Below are 20,040 nucleotides of genomic sequence, written 5' to 3' on the forward strand. Positions count from 1 at the left end.
CCTCAGGGCACTTTCCCACCACATCAGAGACAGAATGGATTGTAAATGATAAAGTCATTATAAAATGGGAACACACCTCAACCACTTTCCTCCCAATACAGTGTGCTCTGGCCCAGGAGATTAGTCATTCCAACTCCAGGACATCACGTACAAATAGGTCAAAGTATAAAAAGAAGAAAAACAAAACCTCCAGGAAACAGTCAGAAAACGCCCAAGACACCACCTTAGTCATAGCAAACTGTGTTTCAGCACCTGAATGAATTCTTATTCTATTTTTAAAATCACACCTTTCTGTGAATCCAAGAACATTAAGCCTTTAAAGGCCAACCAGAATTGCCGGCACTAATTGGAGAGCAATGTAGCTTTTTAGGCGGGAGGTCTGATCCAAATTGACTCCCAAAGTCCAAACTTAAGACATCAGAATCCGTGTGCGTCACCCATCATCATGGTCCAGAATGTTAGTCGATAAAGGGCAAGAGAAGCTGTTGTTAAGTCTGAATATGTTACTTTTCAGGCTGTCTCTTTTCTGAATCTTAAGGCTTTGTAAGTTGTGCAAGTTTTTCTAAAGATGAGCTGTTCAAAGTAAGGGCATAGTTTCCTAACTATGGAGGAAAGGTTTGTGGCTTAAACATGATCTCAGTACTATAGGGAAATAAAAACATTGTGGGGGGGGGGAAGCTATGTATCCTATTTTCTAATTTCCATTCATTTACTTTTTTTTTTTTTTTTTTGAGACAGAGTCTTGTTCTGTTGCCCAGGGTAGAGTGGAGTGGCAGGATCTCAGTTTGCTGCAACCTCCTCCCAAGCGATTCTCCTGCCTCAGCCTCCCGAGTAGTTGGGACTACAGGCACCCTCCACCACACCTGGCTAATTTTTTGTAGTTTTAGTAGAGATGGGGTTTCACCGTGTTAGCCAGGAAGGTCTCCATCTCCTGACCTTATTCCCCTGCCTCAGCCTCCCGAGTAGCTGGGATGACAGGCGTGTACCACCACGCCTGGCTAATTTTTGTATGTTTAACAGAGACGGGGGTTTCTTTTTTTTTTTTTGAGACGGAGTCTCGCTCTGTCGCCCAGGCTGGAGTGCAGTGGCCGGATCTCAGCTCACTGCAAGCTCCGCCTCCCGGGTTTACGCCATTCTCCCGCCTCAGCCTCCCGAGTAGCTGGGACTACAGGCGCCCACCACCTCGCCCGGCTAGTTTTTTGTAATTTTTTGTAGAGACGGGGTTTCACCGTGTTAGCCAGGCTGGTCTCGAACTCCTGACCTCAGGTGATCTGCCTGCCTTGGCCTCCCAAAGTGCTGGGATTACAAGCGTGAGTCACCGTACCTGGCTGTTCATTTGTTTACTTTTTTTTTTTTTTTTTTGAGACGGAGTTTCGCTCTTGTTGCCCAGACTGGAGTACAGCGGCGTGATCTTGGCTCTCTGCAACCTCTGCCTCCCAGGATCAAGCAATTCTCCTGCCTCAGTCTCCCAAGTAGCTGGGATTACAGGTGTGTGCCACCATACCTGGCTAATTTTGTATTCTTAGTAGAGACGGGGTTTCACCATGTTTGCCAGGCTGGCCTCAAACTACTGACCTCAGGTGATCCACCTGCCTCAGCCTCCCAAAGTGCTGGGATAAAAGGTATGAGCTACCGTGCCTGTCCCTCCATTTACTTTTAAAAAGCATTGAATTGAATCTCCTCCCCTTCCTCATTCCATTTATCTTATTCCATTCTTGCATCTCACAGTTTAAACTTCTAATTGCCCCTATTTCTGAAAACTCCAATTAGATGCTACTTTTTCGGATAAAAGAGCTCTTTAAGAAACTTTCGAACCAGGCAGGGTTCTGAACACAGCAGCTGCACAGAACTAGTACAAACTATTATTTCCTTTAACTATCTCAATGGTATCAAACATAAAAAAGAATGACCTAGAAATGTTTTTAAAGTAGTAGCTAAAATACAAACAAGGCCTAGAAAAGACATTCTAGGCTGAACATTTTAAATCTGATGACACACAGTGAGCGGTCAACGTGTACTGAACAATTTTCAGTAACCTCTCAGCACTGCCTCTATTTCTTTACCTTCCACTCCCTCCTCAACCCAACACACACTGGCTTTTGCCTTAAACATCTCCCTGGAAGCTTCTTTCCCCATAAGTCACTAGTGATCTTGGTTGCCAGTCTAACCAGCCCGCTTTGGACCTTTTCTTCTTTGATTTTTCTGCAGCTTCTGACACCACTCGTCATTCCCTCCCTTCTGTTTCTGTGAGACGTGCTCCAGCTAGCTCTTCAGCTTTTCCCTTCCTCTTCCTGTGTGGGCTTCTCCTACTCTTGATCGGGGGGATCAGCAAACTTTCTATAAAGGGCCAGACAGTAAATATTTTAGGGTTTACTGGCCATATGGCCTTCATCACAACAACTCAACTCTGCACTTGTGGGGCCAAAGCACCATAGACAATGTGTAAACGAATGAGTGTGGCTGTGCTCCCATAAAACTTTATTTACCAACAGTGAAATATGAATTTCCTGTCATTTTCACATGTCATGAAATACTGTCCCCGTTTTTTCTCTAATAATTAAAAAAACGTAGAAAATATTCTTAGCTCATGGGCAGTGCAAAAATAGGCAGCGAGGGCAATTTCGTCCACAGTCATAATGGCAATGCTGGTTTTTGACTGGAGAATGGCAAATGAATTTGGCCATAAGTAGTGGCTTAAAAACAAAACAAAACAAAATCACTGTGACGATAGGGCCTGCACCCTTTCCACATTTCAGTTCCTTGAGTACGAATTCTTCCATGCTCAGGCTTTAACTACCACTTACCATCTTTCCCTTCCTCTCAAACTGGTTTCCTAGCCCCAATCCCATTTCCTCACCCTCAAAGAATGAACTTATCACCCAACCAGCTGCTCAAGTCAGAAACCTGCTTCATATCTTAGACTTCTCAATGCTCTCCCACCCACATTGTCATTATCCAATCAACATTAAGTTAAACTAAAGCCTCTCTCAATTCCTTCCTTCCCCTTTACCACCACTACTCCTAATTAGGTTCAAGTCCTCAATACCTCCTATTTGGACTATTTTCATGCCAATTTATCGGAGCCACATGTCTTGTAATACCTCACATTCATTCACTCTCTCAGAGGCAGCCAGTTCCATCTCTGAACAAGTGGCTTCCCACCACTGTATTAGAACACACAGGTGTTTCTATAAGGTGTGAGGGGTGCTGTAAGTACTTTATAAATTATTTAATAGAGGGGACCCCTCCAATAGTAATAAATGAGTAGACTCAAGGTTATCCTGTACTCACGGTACTATGTCTTCTAGGCTCAAAACAAACAGTGGTAGCTAATGTCCTGCCATGGCCCATAATCCCAGGTATGCTGATGGAGAAGGTGCTGCTCTCAGCTGTGTCCCAGTGGTAAAGGACAACACCTAAAAAATTTAACTTCTACTGAGCTAGAAGCTTTTCCCTGTTGGCTTTGATTCACCATTGGTGCTATGTGAAGAATAAGCTTCACTGAACAAAATATCTAACAGATAACTACCAAGGACCTGTTAAGTGTCAGGCACTAGAGTCCTTCAAAGTTTTGAAGACAGTTACCTGAGGTTCCCCAAGCAGGAAGCCTTGCCCTGGGAGCTCAACGAGCCCAGGTGTTTAAACCTTTCTGAGTTGACAAATTCCTTGCCCAATCTGGCTTGAACTCCACATGGTCCATGGAGGTTGCTCTCTGTTCCTTTTCATAGTGTGGTGCAGGAAGTGTAAATCCCTTCCTGGATAGTGTGTGTCTATTAATGCATGGGGTTTTTTGTTGTTTTTTGTTTTTCTTTTGAGACAGTCTTGCTCTGTTGCCCCAACTGGAGTGCAATGGCATGATCTTGGCTCACTGCAACCTCAACCTCCTGGGTTCAAGCGATTCTCCTGCCTCAGCCTCCCGAGTAGTTGGGACTATAGGCGCCCGCCACCATGCCTGGCTAATTTTTTGTATTTTTAGTAGAGATGGGGTTTCACCGTGTTAGCCAGGAAGGTCTCCATCTCCTGACCTTATGATCCACCTGCCTCGGCCTCCCAAAGTGTTGGCATTACAGGCGTGAGCCACCACGCTCGGCCTACTAATGCAGTTTAAGGTCATCTTATGCTGATACACTCTCATTAAAGCCAGCCATCACTCTTAACATCTTTTTGTTGTTGTTGTTTTCAATTGAGACAGGCTCTCGCTCCATTGCCCAGGCTGGAGTACAGTGGCACAATTATGGCTCACTGCAGCCTTGAACTCCTGGGCTCAAGCAATCCTCCTATCTCTGCCTCTCGAGTAGCTGGGATTACAGGCCTGTGTCACGGTGCCTGGCCCCTAACATCTTTTTAACAAGGCTAAATTTATATGTCCAACCTCCTCTATTACATAGTCTATGCATTGGGCTTTTTAATCCTAAACTTCATCCCTGTTAAATCTGAATGATTACATCAATTCCTCAAACTCTTTCAGTTCTACTCTAAAATCCAACAAAGGAGGATATTAGCTTCTACCTTAAGTGCTTTCTATTATTTGATACCTGGGTAGCAAGCCAGCTCTAGCCTATGTCTTCACATAACCTCCACTTGAAATCTCTAACCTATTCCTCTGCAGAATTCTCACAATTTTTTTTTTAATGGTGGAGAATACAGGAAGAATATATAATGAATGTACTACTACTCTGAAATACAGAAAAATCTCACTTCAGTCCTCTATACAACCAGGGTCTTGGCACCAACGGTCTTTTCTTTGTGCTTCTAGCAACTGTTGGGGAAAGATGGATAGATTCAGAGTGAAGGGGAGATTGCCTGAGAAAGACACCATCTTTGGGAAGAGGCACATGTCCCCCAGACATGTTAGCTGAGGTAAGAGAAGAAGGAGACTTAGAGTACCAAGGTGGGCTACTGGGAATAAAGATGAAGATGTGGCTGTAAACCTAGACCCAACACTAGAAAGGTTAGGCCCTCCCTCTGTTTACATTCTTAACATACCCCAGGGACAACTGGTATTTTTACTTGCTATATAACAATTAAATCCCTTAGGAGACTGAAATGGCCTCTCATCTCCCTTTAGGATTATTTTATGTTATCTTTTGATTGGAGGGGTGGGAGGTAAGGAGAGCAGGTTGACTGTGAAACTGTATCCCATGACATAGTAGGTATGAGAAAGCGCCCAATTGGAAAAAAATTTTTTGGGTGGTGAGTAAAAAGAAAAGCTTGAGTTTTAAGACTGGTAGAGGAAAGAAGAATGTGTTTGAGAACAGGTCTGGTATCCCTCCCAATTTTTTTTCTATAAGAAAAGATGCCTAACAGATTTTCTGTTTCCTAGCACCACTTATCATACAGAGCAGCTCAGTTCTGTAGCACAACTAACACTTGGCTTTGCAAGCATCAGTCTTGTGGCCAGCCTAGGAACCCAACCACCATATTCCAGCAACCAGAGTCTAGACTGTCCAGGAAAAAAAAATGCCAATTTTCTCATCTGTTGTCCCCATAAATCATCAAAAAGCCCTACAAATATAAATACTTAAGTGCCCAAATCCTTTTCTAGAAAGTATGTTGGTTTAGAAAGCATGGACACTGTACCAGCATGAATAACACTATTTCTATGGCAAAGTATCATTTATATTTCAAGCAAGTAATTTACAAAGATCCTTTCAAAATAAAGCCTACTTCTGGGCTGAAACTGAGGAAACGTACAAGGGCAGATACTATTCTCTGTAACCAATTAATTATAACTAATAATCATGGTTTCTTTTACACTTCACTACAAACTCCCAGACTACATTCTCCTTTGAAATGTCTTTTGGTTAGAAATTTATTATAGTAACGCCTAGTTATATGAGAATTTATTTTCCATAACTAAGTTTCCTAAGAAATTAGCACTGTCTTATTACTCTTTCATCATTGTGTGACAGGCTTTGGTCTGGTAGTCCAACAAAACAAAACAAAACAATGAAGAAACCAATCATTACAGGGCCTCCCATCAAGCCTTGACCTCTCCATCACCCTTGTCCTTCTCCAAGTCATCACAGTCACATCTAATTCCCTTCATCTAAGGCAGTGATTCTCAACTAGGGACATGTACTGGGGTCACCTGCAGAGCTTTTCAAAATACATCTGCTAGGGCCATGGCCTGGGACTGTGTATTTTGACGATTTTATGCAAATGATTCTTATGCATACCTAATTGAGAAACACATATTTAAGTGGGCAAGGAGAGGAGCTATCTCAAAGAATTAACTCTCTCATTCTGAAGGGGAAATGAAAGAAAGTGTGAACATCACCAGACAAAACTACATGATCAAAATTAATAGGAGAGCAAGAAGCCAAAACAACACAGACTACTAGGTTAAGAATGACCCAAGGGGCACCTGCTCCCGTTTATAACATTTTTTAACAGAGTTAAGTTACTCAAAATATATTATCTTTTAAAAAAGTATATTCCAAGTTTTAGCTTAGAAGGCAGAGTAAACATCCTAGGTGCAATATTCCATTATCAGACTCAATGCATGCTATCGGTCAAGGTGGTTGACAAACAGTTGTAATTCGCATCTGTAAATTAAAAGCTGGTGTTTGTTTTTTGTTATTATTCCAAAAAAAAGTTTTGAAAAGGTTCAATTCAAAATCATGACCCACATACTTTTTTTTTTTTTTGAGAGAGAGTCTCGCTTTGTTGCCCAGGCTGGAGTGCAGTGGCATTATCTCGGCTCACTGCAACCTCCGCCTCCTGGGTTCAAGTGATTCTCATGCCTCAGCTTCCCAAGGAGCTGCGATTACAGGCATGAGCCACCATGTATGGCTAATTTTTTACTTTTAGTAGAGATGGGGTCTCAGCCATGTTGTTGGCCAGGTTGGTCTCAAACTCCTGACCTCAGGTGATCCAGACTCTCAAAGTGCTGGGATTACAGGCGTGAGCCACTGTGCCCAGCCATGACCAATATATTTTTTAAAACAAGGTATTTACTCTTTCGACTCCTAAAAAATTTAAGGCCAACTAGAAACACTAATACAAGTATTTTCAATTTATCATTACTGCTCTTCAGTGACTGCAAACAACCCACCTTAATTACTCTACGCCCACTCTCTTTTCAGTGGATTGGAGGCTGAGTCAGCAACAGTGTAAAAGCTAAACACAAAAGGTTTTAAATAATTTAAAGAGAAAAAAAAACTTACCTTTGGTTTTTTGTTCCGTGACCTGCAAAATAAACAGATAAAAGTAAATGAGATTTGCTTTTTAATTCAGTACTATATTTTCAGACTACTTTAGTCTGATAACTCAAGTAATCCAAGCTGTCAGGCACACAGGCATAGCTGAAATCCAGAAAAAGGAGCTGGGAGTCAGTTCAGACATCCTTCCAAAGACTATGGCCATATGTCCAGCTATAATTTACATGACCACCATTAGGAAGAATAGTAAAACTAAAAAGCATTCCACTCATTATAGGATGAGGTCCCTGTACTGAGAATGCTACTTGCATTTTGATTGCTATGACTAGAGAAAAATCACATGAATGTGGCCCAGAAACTAAATTAGCCATAGACACAAAAAGATTCTCCTATGAGTATAGACACAAACACTTGATCTCAAATCTAAAAAGCAAAACTTCAGGGACTTGTCGTCAGAGGCACCAGACATCATGGTCGGAAAGCAGGATTCAAAACCAAACCTTGTCACTTTCTGGCTATGAGATCCCCGGTTTTCTATTATCTGTTGAATGGAGATAATAGTATATCCCTGCAAAGGACTGCTGTAAGGATTAAATCAGATATGCTATGCAGTGCTCAATAAATGTCTGCTGTTATTATCAACATTTATATAAAATAGCATGAAGTACAGCACTAAGACTGAAATATGTAAATTTTGGACAAATCAAGGGTGCTTTGTTTAAAAAAAGTATTTCTTTATATAGTAACTAATACGTCTACAGAAATGATTAACCTCTAGAAGGGTGGACAGGCTGAACACAGTAACGGACTTCAGAGAGTTTGGAAATGATGATTAGGAGCCTTGTAGAAAACTGCTTCTGATATTTTTAAGAGGGGAAAATAAAGGAGGGCATCTAATTTATAACAATAAAACAAAAGGTGATATACAAGCAAAACATCCAAAAGGAACTATGCCATCATTGCAATAGTGGTTACATTGAATTATTGAGATCATGGGTGATTCTGACTCATTTTCCCAACTGTTAATCTTTTAAAGCATTTTTATTTGGTTATCTGACTTTTGTAATAAAAATATTCACATAGCAAAGAAGAAGTTTGATGATTTGTGGCTGGTAATCATACTGGATTATGGCCATGGGGGTTCACGAAAACACAATCATCTTTGGAAGGAAGGTCCTGTAGCTGACCAGCCCACCTTGTGATGGATCCCAGCACATCATCAGACTCTAAATAGGAGTTAAAGGATCCACCTGTAGAACATCCTGGTGTGTTTCCTACATTCCTGTGTTAAATGACAAGCTAATTCTATTACAGTGAATTTGTGGAACCCAGTGTCTTAAAAATGAATGTTTCCCAGTACTGTTACACAGCTCAATTATACTGAAAATACTCTTGTATAATTTTTCTATATCTCCATTTATCCAAGAATGAACGATGTGCAGCCACTTACCTAAATTCCCAAAGGCAATTTAGGTTTTATACCACTGTAACTATTTCTTAGAATGCCATTTTGAAGGTCAGTCATATACAGGAAGTCAGTGCCTTCCCATTGTAAGCAACAAACCCAAATAATGTCAAATATGTCTTATCATGTGGGTTCTGTTAAGAGCTGTCCCCCAGACGGCAAAAAGCTGGACAATCAAAGCATGTGTTCTGCCAACACTAAACAATTAGCAGCATCAGCCTAAATGAATGTGAATGGAATCCTTCTTTGACACCTCTCTCATGAATGGATATCTAAAAGTTTACTCAGTGATGGCTCCAGGAAGAGCCAACGGCTACAATCAATGAACACTGGAAAAGGCTCATGCTTAATTTCTGTGTGGAAGTAACTTCGTTTTAGCTTTAAGTAAGTGTCAATTCTTCAAGAAAATTATGTTTCCACCTTCATTCTTGACCATTCACTTATTAAACAATTTCTGAGTGATTATTCTGCACCAGGCACGGCCCTAGTTACTGGCAATACAAATACGAATAAAACCAAGAAACTTACAGTCAGTCAAACAGTGAAGATGGACACAAAGAGGTGGTCATAAAGCGCTGGGGAAAGCAGCATGAAAGATGTGGAAGCCCTTAGAAGAGGCACCACAAATGTTTGCGGACTGAATGAATGAACCACTGACCACATGATAGACCTCTGGCACGTTCTCCACGATTCTTTGCATCATAGCACATTTTATGGCTCCTAGCTGAGGCGTTGTCTCTACAATAAGGTTGGAAACCACGAAGATAATCACATGGTAAGCTTTGTGCTCTCCTTAAAACTGCTAAATCAGAATTTAATTCTGAAATTATGCAATGGTTCAGTATAATAAAACAAGATCAAAGGCCACGCATCAACCTGCGTCAGCCTAGATTCTGTGTCAAGCTGATCTGGAACATTTTTGAGCAAAAACGATAGAATTTTTACTGTTCATAAAATTAATCACTTAGAAATTTTATTTACAGTGATTTTCCCCTTTGCCATCACTTCTTAATCAGCTCTTAATGCAGATGAAAGCAAACAGGAGAGATCATCCAGCTACATAAACTACATTCTCTGCATAAATAATCTCATTCACTCTCGACTACATTCACACCATCTTTATTTTAAAGCATTTTTTTCTTTATGGAATCCAATGAAAGTTTACAGAGGCATATTTTATTAATCATTTTAGATATTGATATTTGTAGTTTAAGAAAACACTGTTATGTATGTTAAAAATGAAGAAGGAATATATACTCTCTAAATCACTCTGTTTGGCATCCTCTTGTTAACAGCCTTTGCTCAAGTTCCTTGGTACCCAGTCTATAAACCACTCGTTTCCAGAGACTGCAAAATCCGATTTTTGTAACAACTTAGTAGACGAAACGTGTGAGTGTCCTAAGGAAAGAAAACTTTCATTGAGATTTAATCTCACATCACTCCAGTTGGAGGTGGAGGGCACCATGTGTGCGAGGCACAGGGAAAAGGGCCCAGAAACCACAGGGGCAATGCTACAAACACCCCACGGCTGGTGGAGCTGCACACTGCAACCTCAGTGACAGGGCATGTGGCCATGGACCCAAAGGGAAGTACAAAAACGTCTCTGGGCTGTTATCTGACTTCTATTATTATTATTATTATTATTATTATTATTATTATTATTATTTTGGACACGAGATTTCACTCTGTCACCCAGGCTGGGGTGCAGTGGTGCAATCTCTACGCATTGCAACCTCCGCCTCCTGGGCTCAAGTGATCCTTCTACCTCAGCTTCCAAAGTAGCTGGGACCACAGGTGTGCACCACCACACTCGGCTAACTTTTTTCTTTTTTTTTTTTTTGGTAGAGACGGGGTTTTCATGTTGGCAAAGCTGGTCTCGAACTCCTGGACTCAAGTGATCCTCCTGCCTTGGCCTCCTAAAGTGTTGGGATTACAGGCATGAACCACCACACCAGGCAATCTGGCTTCTTTATTCAGACTTTTCACTCCAGAATTTTAGGCAATTCTAACAAACTCAGGTGAGAAGCAACACATCAGAAGTCGGTACCCTGACAGCATGAAGATGTGATGGAGAATACACCACTATTAACAGAAACAAACACAATTAAAAGCAGACAAAATCTTCCAGAGCACAGCGGTCTATTATAGCACCAAATAATAATGCATGTTCCTCTTCATTAAGTCATGAAGAAAAGATAAAATTACATTTCATATATTTAACATGGCAGGGACATATGCAATCCAGTTCAGAAACTATTTTCAGAATTTTTCTTATGCTGATACTCACACATTATTATTTCAATAATTCAAAAAATTGAGTTATGAGAAATGCCATAGCCAATAAAGCTGGAAAAAACGTGCAGTGTTACACTGGCTTGTGTTTGATTGGCTTGACTCTGTTCTAAATCTAGAGTTTCCTCTGAACCTTGTCACAGTTTCTTTCTCCCTAAACTTAGCTTCAATCACTAGCACCAACACAGGGACCCTCAAACCTGTCCCTATTGTAGGCCCTGCTTCGCAAATGCTTCACACAGCATAACAATACCTGACAGAAAATCACCTTGCCTCCAAAAAAGGCACCAAGGTAACCCCTGCTGAGCCACAGCCCAAGTTAAGAGATGCAAAAAGAACGGTAAGGTGGGGAAACAGGGAAGATCAGACAATGGACAGGGCAGAGAGGCCTGCTCTGAAGCAAACAGGGAGGGCAGGCGCATTCTAACCACTCTGCCTTAGACAACTCTGCTGGACAAACCGCTCACCTGAGACCTGAGAGGTGACAGCCGTCAGCCCTTTGTCTTTTTTCTTTTAGCATCTCTTGTTTTCTTTAACCAGTTCCTCAAAGCCACACAATGCCATATCCTCCAGAGCACTACATGGGCTCACTAGATCCTTTCCGAGAGGGATTTCTACTTGTAACTCTCCGAAGGTAGACTCATCTAGACACGGCACCATGGGGGGACCAAAAGAACACGGGGGCAACCTCCAGCCAGTTTTTAAAAGTTATTCTATAGGCTTAAGAAAATGTAGATTAAATTAATGTACAAATAAGGAAATACAACAAGAATTGAGAGTTTGAAAGCTCTCTTGCCTTTCTAATATTGTTCACTGTTGTTTTCAAAAAATCAGCCATAGCATTATTTAACATCTACTTTATGGTAACAAATGCAGACCTTGAACTTTCTCCCACTTCCAAATATGAAAACTTTTAAGTAAACTAATGTCTCAAGTACCGTTACTGAGATATCAGGTATTCAGGCCAGGTGCAGTGGCTCACACCTGTAATCCCAGCACTTTGGGGGGCTGAGGCAGGCGGATTATGAGGACAGGAGTTCGAGATCAGGCTGGACAACATGGTGAAACCCTGTCTCTACTAAAAATACAAAAATTAGCCGGACGTGGTGGCAGGCGCCTGTAACCCCAGCTACTCAGAAGGCTGAGACAGGAGAATCGCTTAAACCCAGGAGGCAGAGGTTACAGTAAGCCAAGATGGTGCCTGAGCGGCACAGCGAGACTCTATCTCAGAGAAAAAAAAAACGGTATCGGGTATTCAAGCCATGACAGTTTCTTCTTCTGGATGCCGGATGCCTAGTGGATATAAAGACAGACTTAACTGATTAAACTCACCTTCTGAGTGGCTTCTTTTTTCTTTTTATCCTCTTTCTTCCTTTTCTTGTCTTCCATTAACTGTTCTTCCCTTTCTTGCTCCTTCTCTCTGTTAAAGTAACATCATAGCAGAAGGTTATACACCTATATTCACAACCCATTTCTGTAGCAAATTAAATGCTTGTAAATGGTGTGCAAGACGACATTTCATCTCTGTGACTGAGTAGAACCCAGTATTTCATTTAAATCAAAAGGATGCATAAAACTCACATTTAATTATTCCCACATCTTGGTTTGTCACCCCTTTTGCAAAACTTGACATTAAGTTTGGTTTCAAAGAAGCCTATTAAGGTGAGCTTTCATAATATCTTACCTAAAAGAATACACACACAAACACACACACGATTAATACAGTTCCACTCAGCAAAGGACCTGATTTGAATATGACAATATCCAGATGGCTTCTGGGCAGTATTCCTCACAGATAATGCAGAATATATTAACTCAATTATGGTACATATGTATTTATCATAAATTAGATGTTTTTCCATGACATCTTCAGAGTGGTGAACATAAAGCTCTATGCTCTGTATTCCAAATTTTTTTCTATATTTATTATTAATACTATATGTTTTATATATTTTCTACTTGTGTTTTCTAAGGCAGGTACTGAGTGTCCTATAAATCAATGTATTCCAGGCCAGGCGTGGTAGTTAACGCCTGTAATCCCAGCACTATGGGAGGCCAAAGCGGGCAGATCACTTGAGGTCAGGAGTCTGAGACCAGCCTGGTCAACATAGTGAAATCCCGTCTCTACTAAAAATACAAAAATTAGCTGGGTGTGGTGGCACGCTCCTGTAGTCCCAGCTACTCGGGAGGCTGAGGCAGGACAATCACTGGAACCCGGGAGGTGGAGGTTGCAGTGAGCTGAGATAATGCCACTGCACTCCAGCCCTGTCAACAGAGCCAGACTCTGCCTCAAAAAAAAAAAAAATAATAAAATAAAATAAATAAATGTATTCCCAATTGGGTGAATTCACTACTACATCTTCCTGTACACATGAATTAAGACAATCAGGTTTTGCTCCACTGAATTAGAATAAAAATGATATACAATCATAAACATTCTAGTTGGAGAAATGTGCTGAATCTGAAGAATTATTAAGAGACTGTAATTTACAGCACACATTTGAAAAGTAACATTTATTGGAATGCTGTCAACTTTCACTCTATGTATCAAATGGGAAAAAACATACATTCAACCAACCGCAGTAACTTCAAAGCTCACAGTGGGAAACCCCAGACTCTATGCTTATGGAATTCCATTGCTGTAAGGAGACTTTAAGATCTAGTTCCCAGGTCCTCAGAATACCCAACAGATAACAAATCCATGGTTTCACAGATATCACCTAGAATAAAGCCGAATTACAAGTGAGTGAAATTAAAGGTTAAGGGAGTAACAGGTTTGCAAACACGGCAAAATCATAAAGATGGTTCCTGAAGGACTCAACTTTGGGCAGCAGAGATCTAGTTTAACATACTGAAACTATACAAAAGGAACCATGGATGAAAACTGAGGTGGGCTCTCGTGAATACATAATGATGTTTTATTTATAGAAAAAAAGGCTTAAAAATTATTTTACCTACATGTTGTCACTGACTTTGTCCGCATTCAAATATTAGCCTTTCTCCTTCTGCACCTCTGGGTATAAAGATATAAAAGCCTAACATGCAAAATCCACCCAACCAAGGAGGAGATTTTACTGAAATTTCCTTAGGTCTCATGCTGGATTTCTCTGGAGTCAGATTGTGTGCCTCTGCCTAGGTGTGAAACGCGTGGAGAAAATCCACCTGCAGCAGCAGTGCCCTCCTTTAAGAAAATGGATTTACAAACACCAGTAAGATGGACGTTGACCATCTCAGGCAGGCTGGCCATGGGTCCTGTTATATTTGGCCCTAAGAGCCTTTTGCTTCCTCTGGCTGTAAGTGGAAGGAGTGGATGGGGTTCCTCACGCCCAAGTTGCTGTAACTTGGCTTCTACATTTTACAGCGAAACCAACTACAGAAAAGGAGCAACCACAGCCTGAATATCTCCTGTTTAAAGATTTGGTGTTTACAAAAAAAAAAAAAAAAAAGTATTACGTTGTCATTTTTTTCTCAATCTAAAATTATTCTAAAATTAAAAGTTTATTTTAAAAAATGCAATGTTGGCTGGGTGCAGTGACTCACGCTTGTAATCCCAGCACTTTGGGAGGCCAAGGTGGGTGGATCACCTGAGGTCAGGAGTTTGAGACCGGCCTGGGGGACACGGTGAAATCCCATCTCTACTAAAAACACAAAAATTAGCTGGGTGTGGTGGTGGGCACCTGTAATCCCAGCTACTCGGGAGGCTGAGAAAGGAGAATCGCTTGAACCTGGGAGGTAGAAGTTGCAGTGAACCAAGATCATATCATTGTACTCCAGCCTGGGCAACAAGAGCAAAATAAATAAATGAATCAATAATAAATAATAAATAAATAAATAAAATAAAACGTAAAAAAAGGGGGTAAGTTTTAATCAAACATGTTCTTCAAAAACAAACTAACCTTTTCAAATATTGTCCCTATAAACAGGCAATTCAGGGAAATAGACTGAAATTCATGCACAACAGAAGTAAATTCATTTCTAAAACAGATATATTTCAAAGCTTTTCAGGTGACAGGCTATACTTTCACCCTGTTTTTTGTTTTGTTTTGTTTTAACCACACATCTTGGTAGGATTTAGTCTTCTCTTTAAATTTCACTTCCTTAGGAAGAATCTACTTTGCCAAACCTGGCTTAAAAACCTGCCATTTACTTAACAATAAATCAAATAGTGTGGGTCTCACCTTTCTTCTAATTCAGTCCTGTTCTCTATCTAGGTTGCACATTAGCACCATTTGGTGAGCTCTAAAAAAATCCTGGCTGGGCGCAGTGGCTCACGTGGTATTCCCAGCACTATGGGAGGCTGAGATAGGTGGATCATGAAGTCAGGAGATCCAGACCATCCTGGCTAACATCGTGAAATCCCGTCTCTACTAAAAATACAAAAAATTAGCTGGGCGTGGTGGCACACACCTGTAGTCCCAGCTACTCAGAAGGCTGAGGCAGGAGAATTGCTTGAACCCGGAGGCAGAGGTTGCAGTGAGCCAAGATTACATCACTGCACTCCAGCCTGGGCGACAGAGCGAGACTCCATCTCAAAAACAAACAAACAAACAAAAACCCTATTCTGAGTCAGAGCCCAAGCAGAGAGCAATGGGTGTCTATGCAGAGAAGGCATCTATGGGGGTGGTGATGGAGATGGGTTACATACAGGAGACTGATGCACTGTTTAAGTATAGTAAGAATAATAGGGCCAGGCATGGTGGCTCACACTTGTAATCCCAGCACTTTGGGAGGCCAAGGTGGGTGGATCACCTGAGGTCAGGAGTTCAAGACCAGTCTGACCAACATGCAGAAACCCCATCTCTACTAAAAATACAAAATTAGCTGGGTGTGGTGGTGCATGCCTGTAATCCCAGCTACTCAGGAGGCTGAGGCAGGAGAATCGCTTGAACCCAGGAGGTGGAGGTTGCAGTGAGCCGAAGTCGTGCCACTACACTGCAGCCTGGGCAACAAAAGAGAAATTCCGTCTCAAGGAAAAAAAAAGAATAAGTGACAGCCATGTTTCTCACTGTTGAGAAAATAAGTTACACAAATGGAAGAAAAGGGAGAAAACTCAAATGAACTCTGTGGGGTTGGATCTAAATTAGTTACTGACATGAACTCATGGTTTCCAATATATATAGACATAATAAATATTAGCTGTAACTTTGTGTACATGTGAATATAGAGTCCTTCACACACACACACACACACACACACACACACACGCTTATTCCCTTAGCTCTGTCACTCTGAGGGCTAGAGAACAAGCAACATCCAAATAACAATGAACACACTTAGCACCCACTTTTGCAGCTTCCATTCTTCACTAAATAAACCAGAGTTCTCTGGGAAAAATAGCTAATTCTGGGATAGGATAAGGAAAGTACAAGATGAACCTGGAATGTACGTTTGCCAAGAAGCAAAAGAGTGCTCAAAGAATGATGGGATCCATCAAATGACCACAGAAGACAGTTTGAAGTGCTCCTACAAGCTAAATCTGGAACAACATCAGCATCAAAATTAGTAATTATAGTAAGAGACTATAAGCCATTGTATAAAATAGGAAAACACAAGTTCATACAGAGAGAAATAAGCAAACGAATACATTGAAATGAGGAATGGAATAGTTACATAGTTTCAAAGCATCTCCCCATAAAATACTTGTGATAAAGGGTTAAGAAGAGTAATTAAGTCAAGGAGAAGTCTGTCAAGATACCACCTTAATCAAGTAATCCACGTGAACATCATCAGCTACGAGACAAATTCAAACTGGGAGTTACACAACGGGATGCTGTAAGAAGAACACAGCATCGATTCTGTGATACTCCTTTTAAAAGTGTTTTTAACCCGAATACCATCAAAGGAACCGTCAGACAACTCCACATTCAGAAGCATTCTACAAAATATACTGGCCTGCAATCTTCAAAAGTTTTAAGGCTATGACAGTCAAGGAAAGACTGAGGAACTGTTCCAAATGAAAGGAGACTGAAAAGACGTAACAACCAAATGTAATGTGTGGCAAATGTCACACCCTGAATGGAGATCAAGAGTAAGTGGTGGTAACGTATCAGTGTATTAATTTTTTTCCTATGATGGTTACATTGTGGTTCTACACCAGAATGTTCTTCTTGTTAGAAATATACTATATTGCTGGGCGCGGTGGCTCAAGCCTGTAATCCCAGCACTTTGGGAGGCCAAGACGGGCGGATCACGAGGTCAGGAGATCGAGACCATCCTGGCTAACACGGTGAAACCCCGTCTCTACTAAAAAATACAAAAAACTAGCCGGGCGAGGTAGCGGGCGCCTATTGTCCCAGCTACTTGGGAGGCGGAGGCAGGAGAATGGCGTGAACCCAGGAGGCGGAGCTTGCAGTGAGCTGAGATCCGGCCACTGCACTCCAGCCCAGGCGACAGAGCAAGACTCCGTCTCAAAAAAAAAAAAAAAAAAAAGAAATATACTATATTGCCCAGGTGACAGAGCACTGGATCTGCAGTTAATTCTCAAATGACTCAGGGGGAAAAAGGCTTTTTAAAATCATACAGATTCAAAGTCTGTAAGTTCCAGATTGTTTCCAAAAACAAAAGAAAATACAAACAACCAACATAAAATTATTGCTCAGGCAGTATCCCAGGTCAATTACATAGAAATCTCCAGGGATTTTGAGAAGTCCCTCCAAGTGGTTCTAACATGTAGCTAGGGTTGAGAAATGGCTCTAAATTCTTGTTTAAACCTATACTTGAAAACATTATTACCTGATTTACGCCTCAAAAATGAAACCTCCCATCACCTGAGCCCAGGAAGTTGAGGCTGCAGTGAGTCATAATCGTGCCACTGCACTCCAGTGTGGGCAACAGAGTGAGACCCTGTCTCCAAAACAAACAACAAAAAAAACGCCTCCCATACAGCAACGAATGCAAATGCCAAGTGACTAGGCGGGTCCTACTTGATCATCAATTGCTTCTAAGTATGAAGGGCAAGAGAAATCGTTCATATTTTCTCTCATCTCTAAATATACAGCCAGATATAAAGCTCATCACTTTCAAATTATGTAATTCATTCAACAAATTCAGTTAAGTATTTACTGAGTCTCTACTACAGCTTCCCAGGCAATACTATGGGCACCTCCAATTCCCTAACTCTGTGCCAAGAACAGTTTATAGGTGCACCCAGCTTCCAAGTACATATGGAACACAAAGCCCCTCAAACTCCTTACAGCCCAGCCTAGGGCAGCTGCTAGCCCAATCCAACCTCATCTATTTACCCCAGTGTGCTGTACAAATCTTTTCTCTGTGTGTCTTGACCTGAAAAGGTAAGGAAGCATTGTCTAGGGGAGCTGAGGGTTTTAATATTGCCACTGCAGGGGACGAACGTGTGGGAGGTACTGTGCAGGCAGAAAAAAGATAAAGCAAGTGCAAACACCGTAATCTAGAATAAATCCTGCATGGTAAAAAGCCAAACTACTCTTGAGAACCTCTCAGGTTAAGAGAGAATACAACAGTGTTTCCTTCTTAATTTTTTACAATACTAGTAGAGAAAAGTAGAAGTGACTTGTAGCTGAACAGAAAATGCCCAATATTCGGCCAAGCACAGTGGCTCATGCCTGTAATCCCAGCACTTTCGGAGGCTGAGGCGGGCAGATCATGAGGTCAGGAATTTGAGACCAGCCTAGCCAACATGGTGAAACCCCATCTCTACTAAAAATACAAAAAAATTAGCTGGGCATCGTGGCAGGTACCTGTAATCCCAGTTACTCGGGAGGCTGAGGTAGGAGAGTCGCTTGAACCTGGGAGGCAGAGGTTGCAGTGAGCCAAGATCGCACCACTGCACTCCAGCCTGGGCGACAAAGCAAGACTGAGTCTCAAAAAAAAAAAAAAGAAAAAAAAGAAAGAAAACACCCAATATTCACTTAAGCTGAGGTATAGGAAGACTGCCCTGCATGCAAGTTCAGAACACCAAAAAGCAATGATGCTGACATTCCCAGGAACAGGCTGCATCCCAGAACTCAATCCTCCAGTGGTCCGAGACCACGCAAAGGGAAGGCTAAGAGCTTGGAGCATCTGTAATTGGCATTCAAAGCCATTCACAGTACAGTTCTAGCTTTCACATTTTCCTCATCCATTCTGCATGCCTGACAAAAACCATCCTCTTTAATGTCCATCACACCTTATCCTAGTATCAAGTCCTAGCTCAATATCCATTTGCTTTAACAGCACCATCCCCAGTAACCCCAACTCTAGAGAAACTCGCCTTCTTCTGTAGACCCCATAACTATTGCCCCGCTTCTTGTTTGGCCCTTAAGGTCTCAAGGCAGACGACACCGGTCACTGGCAGCATCAGAGCACCTGAAATGACTTTCTGTGGCATGGTTGCTTTTACTGGGGTGATAATAGGCACAGACTGACTTGGCTCTCTTCTACTAGGATGCCCAGGAACTGACTCATTCTTTTAACAAACATTTATTGAGTGTCTCACGTGAGCCAGGCACTTTTCTTTTCTGTCACAAAGGCTGCAGTGCGATGGCACGATCTCAGCTCACTGCAACTCCCGCCTCCCAGGTTCAAGCGATTCTCACGCCTCAGCCTCCTGAGTAGCTAGGATTACAGGCGCCTGCCACCACGCCTGGCTAATTTTTGTATTTTTAGTAGAGACGGGGTCTCACTATGTTGGCTGGCCTGGTCTTGAACTCTTGACCTCAAGTGATCCACCTGCCTCGGCCTCCCAAAGTGCTGGAATTATAGGCATGAGCCAATGTGCCTGGCCAAGCCAGGCACTTTTTCTAAGCACTGGAGATCTGGCAGAAACAAAACCGAGCTTTGGCTCTCATGCGACTTAGATCCTAGTGGGGTAGACAGGCAACAAATGAACAAGATATACAACAAGATGCATGCATAAAATACACAGCTCAGGCGACGGCAGTGCTCAGGAGAGGACAGTTCACCTGACAGAGAAAGAGAGAGGTGGGGAGAGGAACACCTTCCACATAACAGTTAGAAAAGGCCTCTGATACAGTTGCATGAGAATGGAGACTCACTGAGGTGAGGGATGGGGCCATGTGGGTATCTGGGGGAGAATATTCCAGAGAGAGGGAATGGCAAATGTCAATGAGTGAGACTGGTGCATCTGAGGAATGGCAGCCAGAA

The 20,040-nt window shown here is 41.8% G+C and overlaps 1 protein-coding gene across 8 annotated transcripts in view; it reads right to left on the minus strand.

The window, feature by feature from the left end:
- The window catches only part of TNRC6B (trinucleotide repeat containing adaptor 6B), a 281,982-nt gene that overhangs the window by 72,166 nt on the left and 189,776 nt on the right, over nt 1–20,040 (minus strand). For 6 of the 8 annotated variants that reach the window (XM_033233864.1, XM_033233871.1, XM_033233866.1 and 3 more), the window contains 2 exons: nt 12,253–12,340; nt 7,170–7,191 (listed from right to left, as the gene is read on the minus strand). In XM_033233864.1, the coding sequence (XP_033089755.1) occupies nt 7,170–7,191; nt 12,253–12,340 (110 nt within the window). Of the gene's footprint in view, nt 1–7,169; nt 7,192–9,286; nt 9,362–12,252; nt 12,341–13,487; nt 13,641–20,040 lie in introns of those variants that run through there. The other 2 variants (XM_033233867.1, XM_033233868.1) reach the window with 2 other exon arrangements.

This window comes from Trachypithecus francoisi, unplaced genomic scaffold (assembly GCF_009764315.1).
Source record: "Trachypithecus francoisi isolate TF-2019V2 unplaced genomic scaffold, Tfra_2.0 Lachesis_group14, whole genome shotgun sequence".
In the NCBI taxonomy this organism is placed as follows: domain Eukaryota; kingdom Metazoa; phylum Chordata; class Mammalia; order Primates; family Cercopithecidae; genus Trachypithecus; species Trachypithecus francoisi.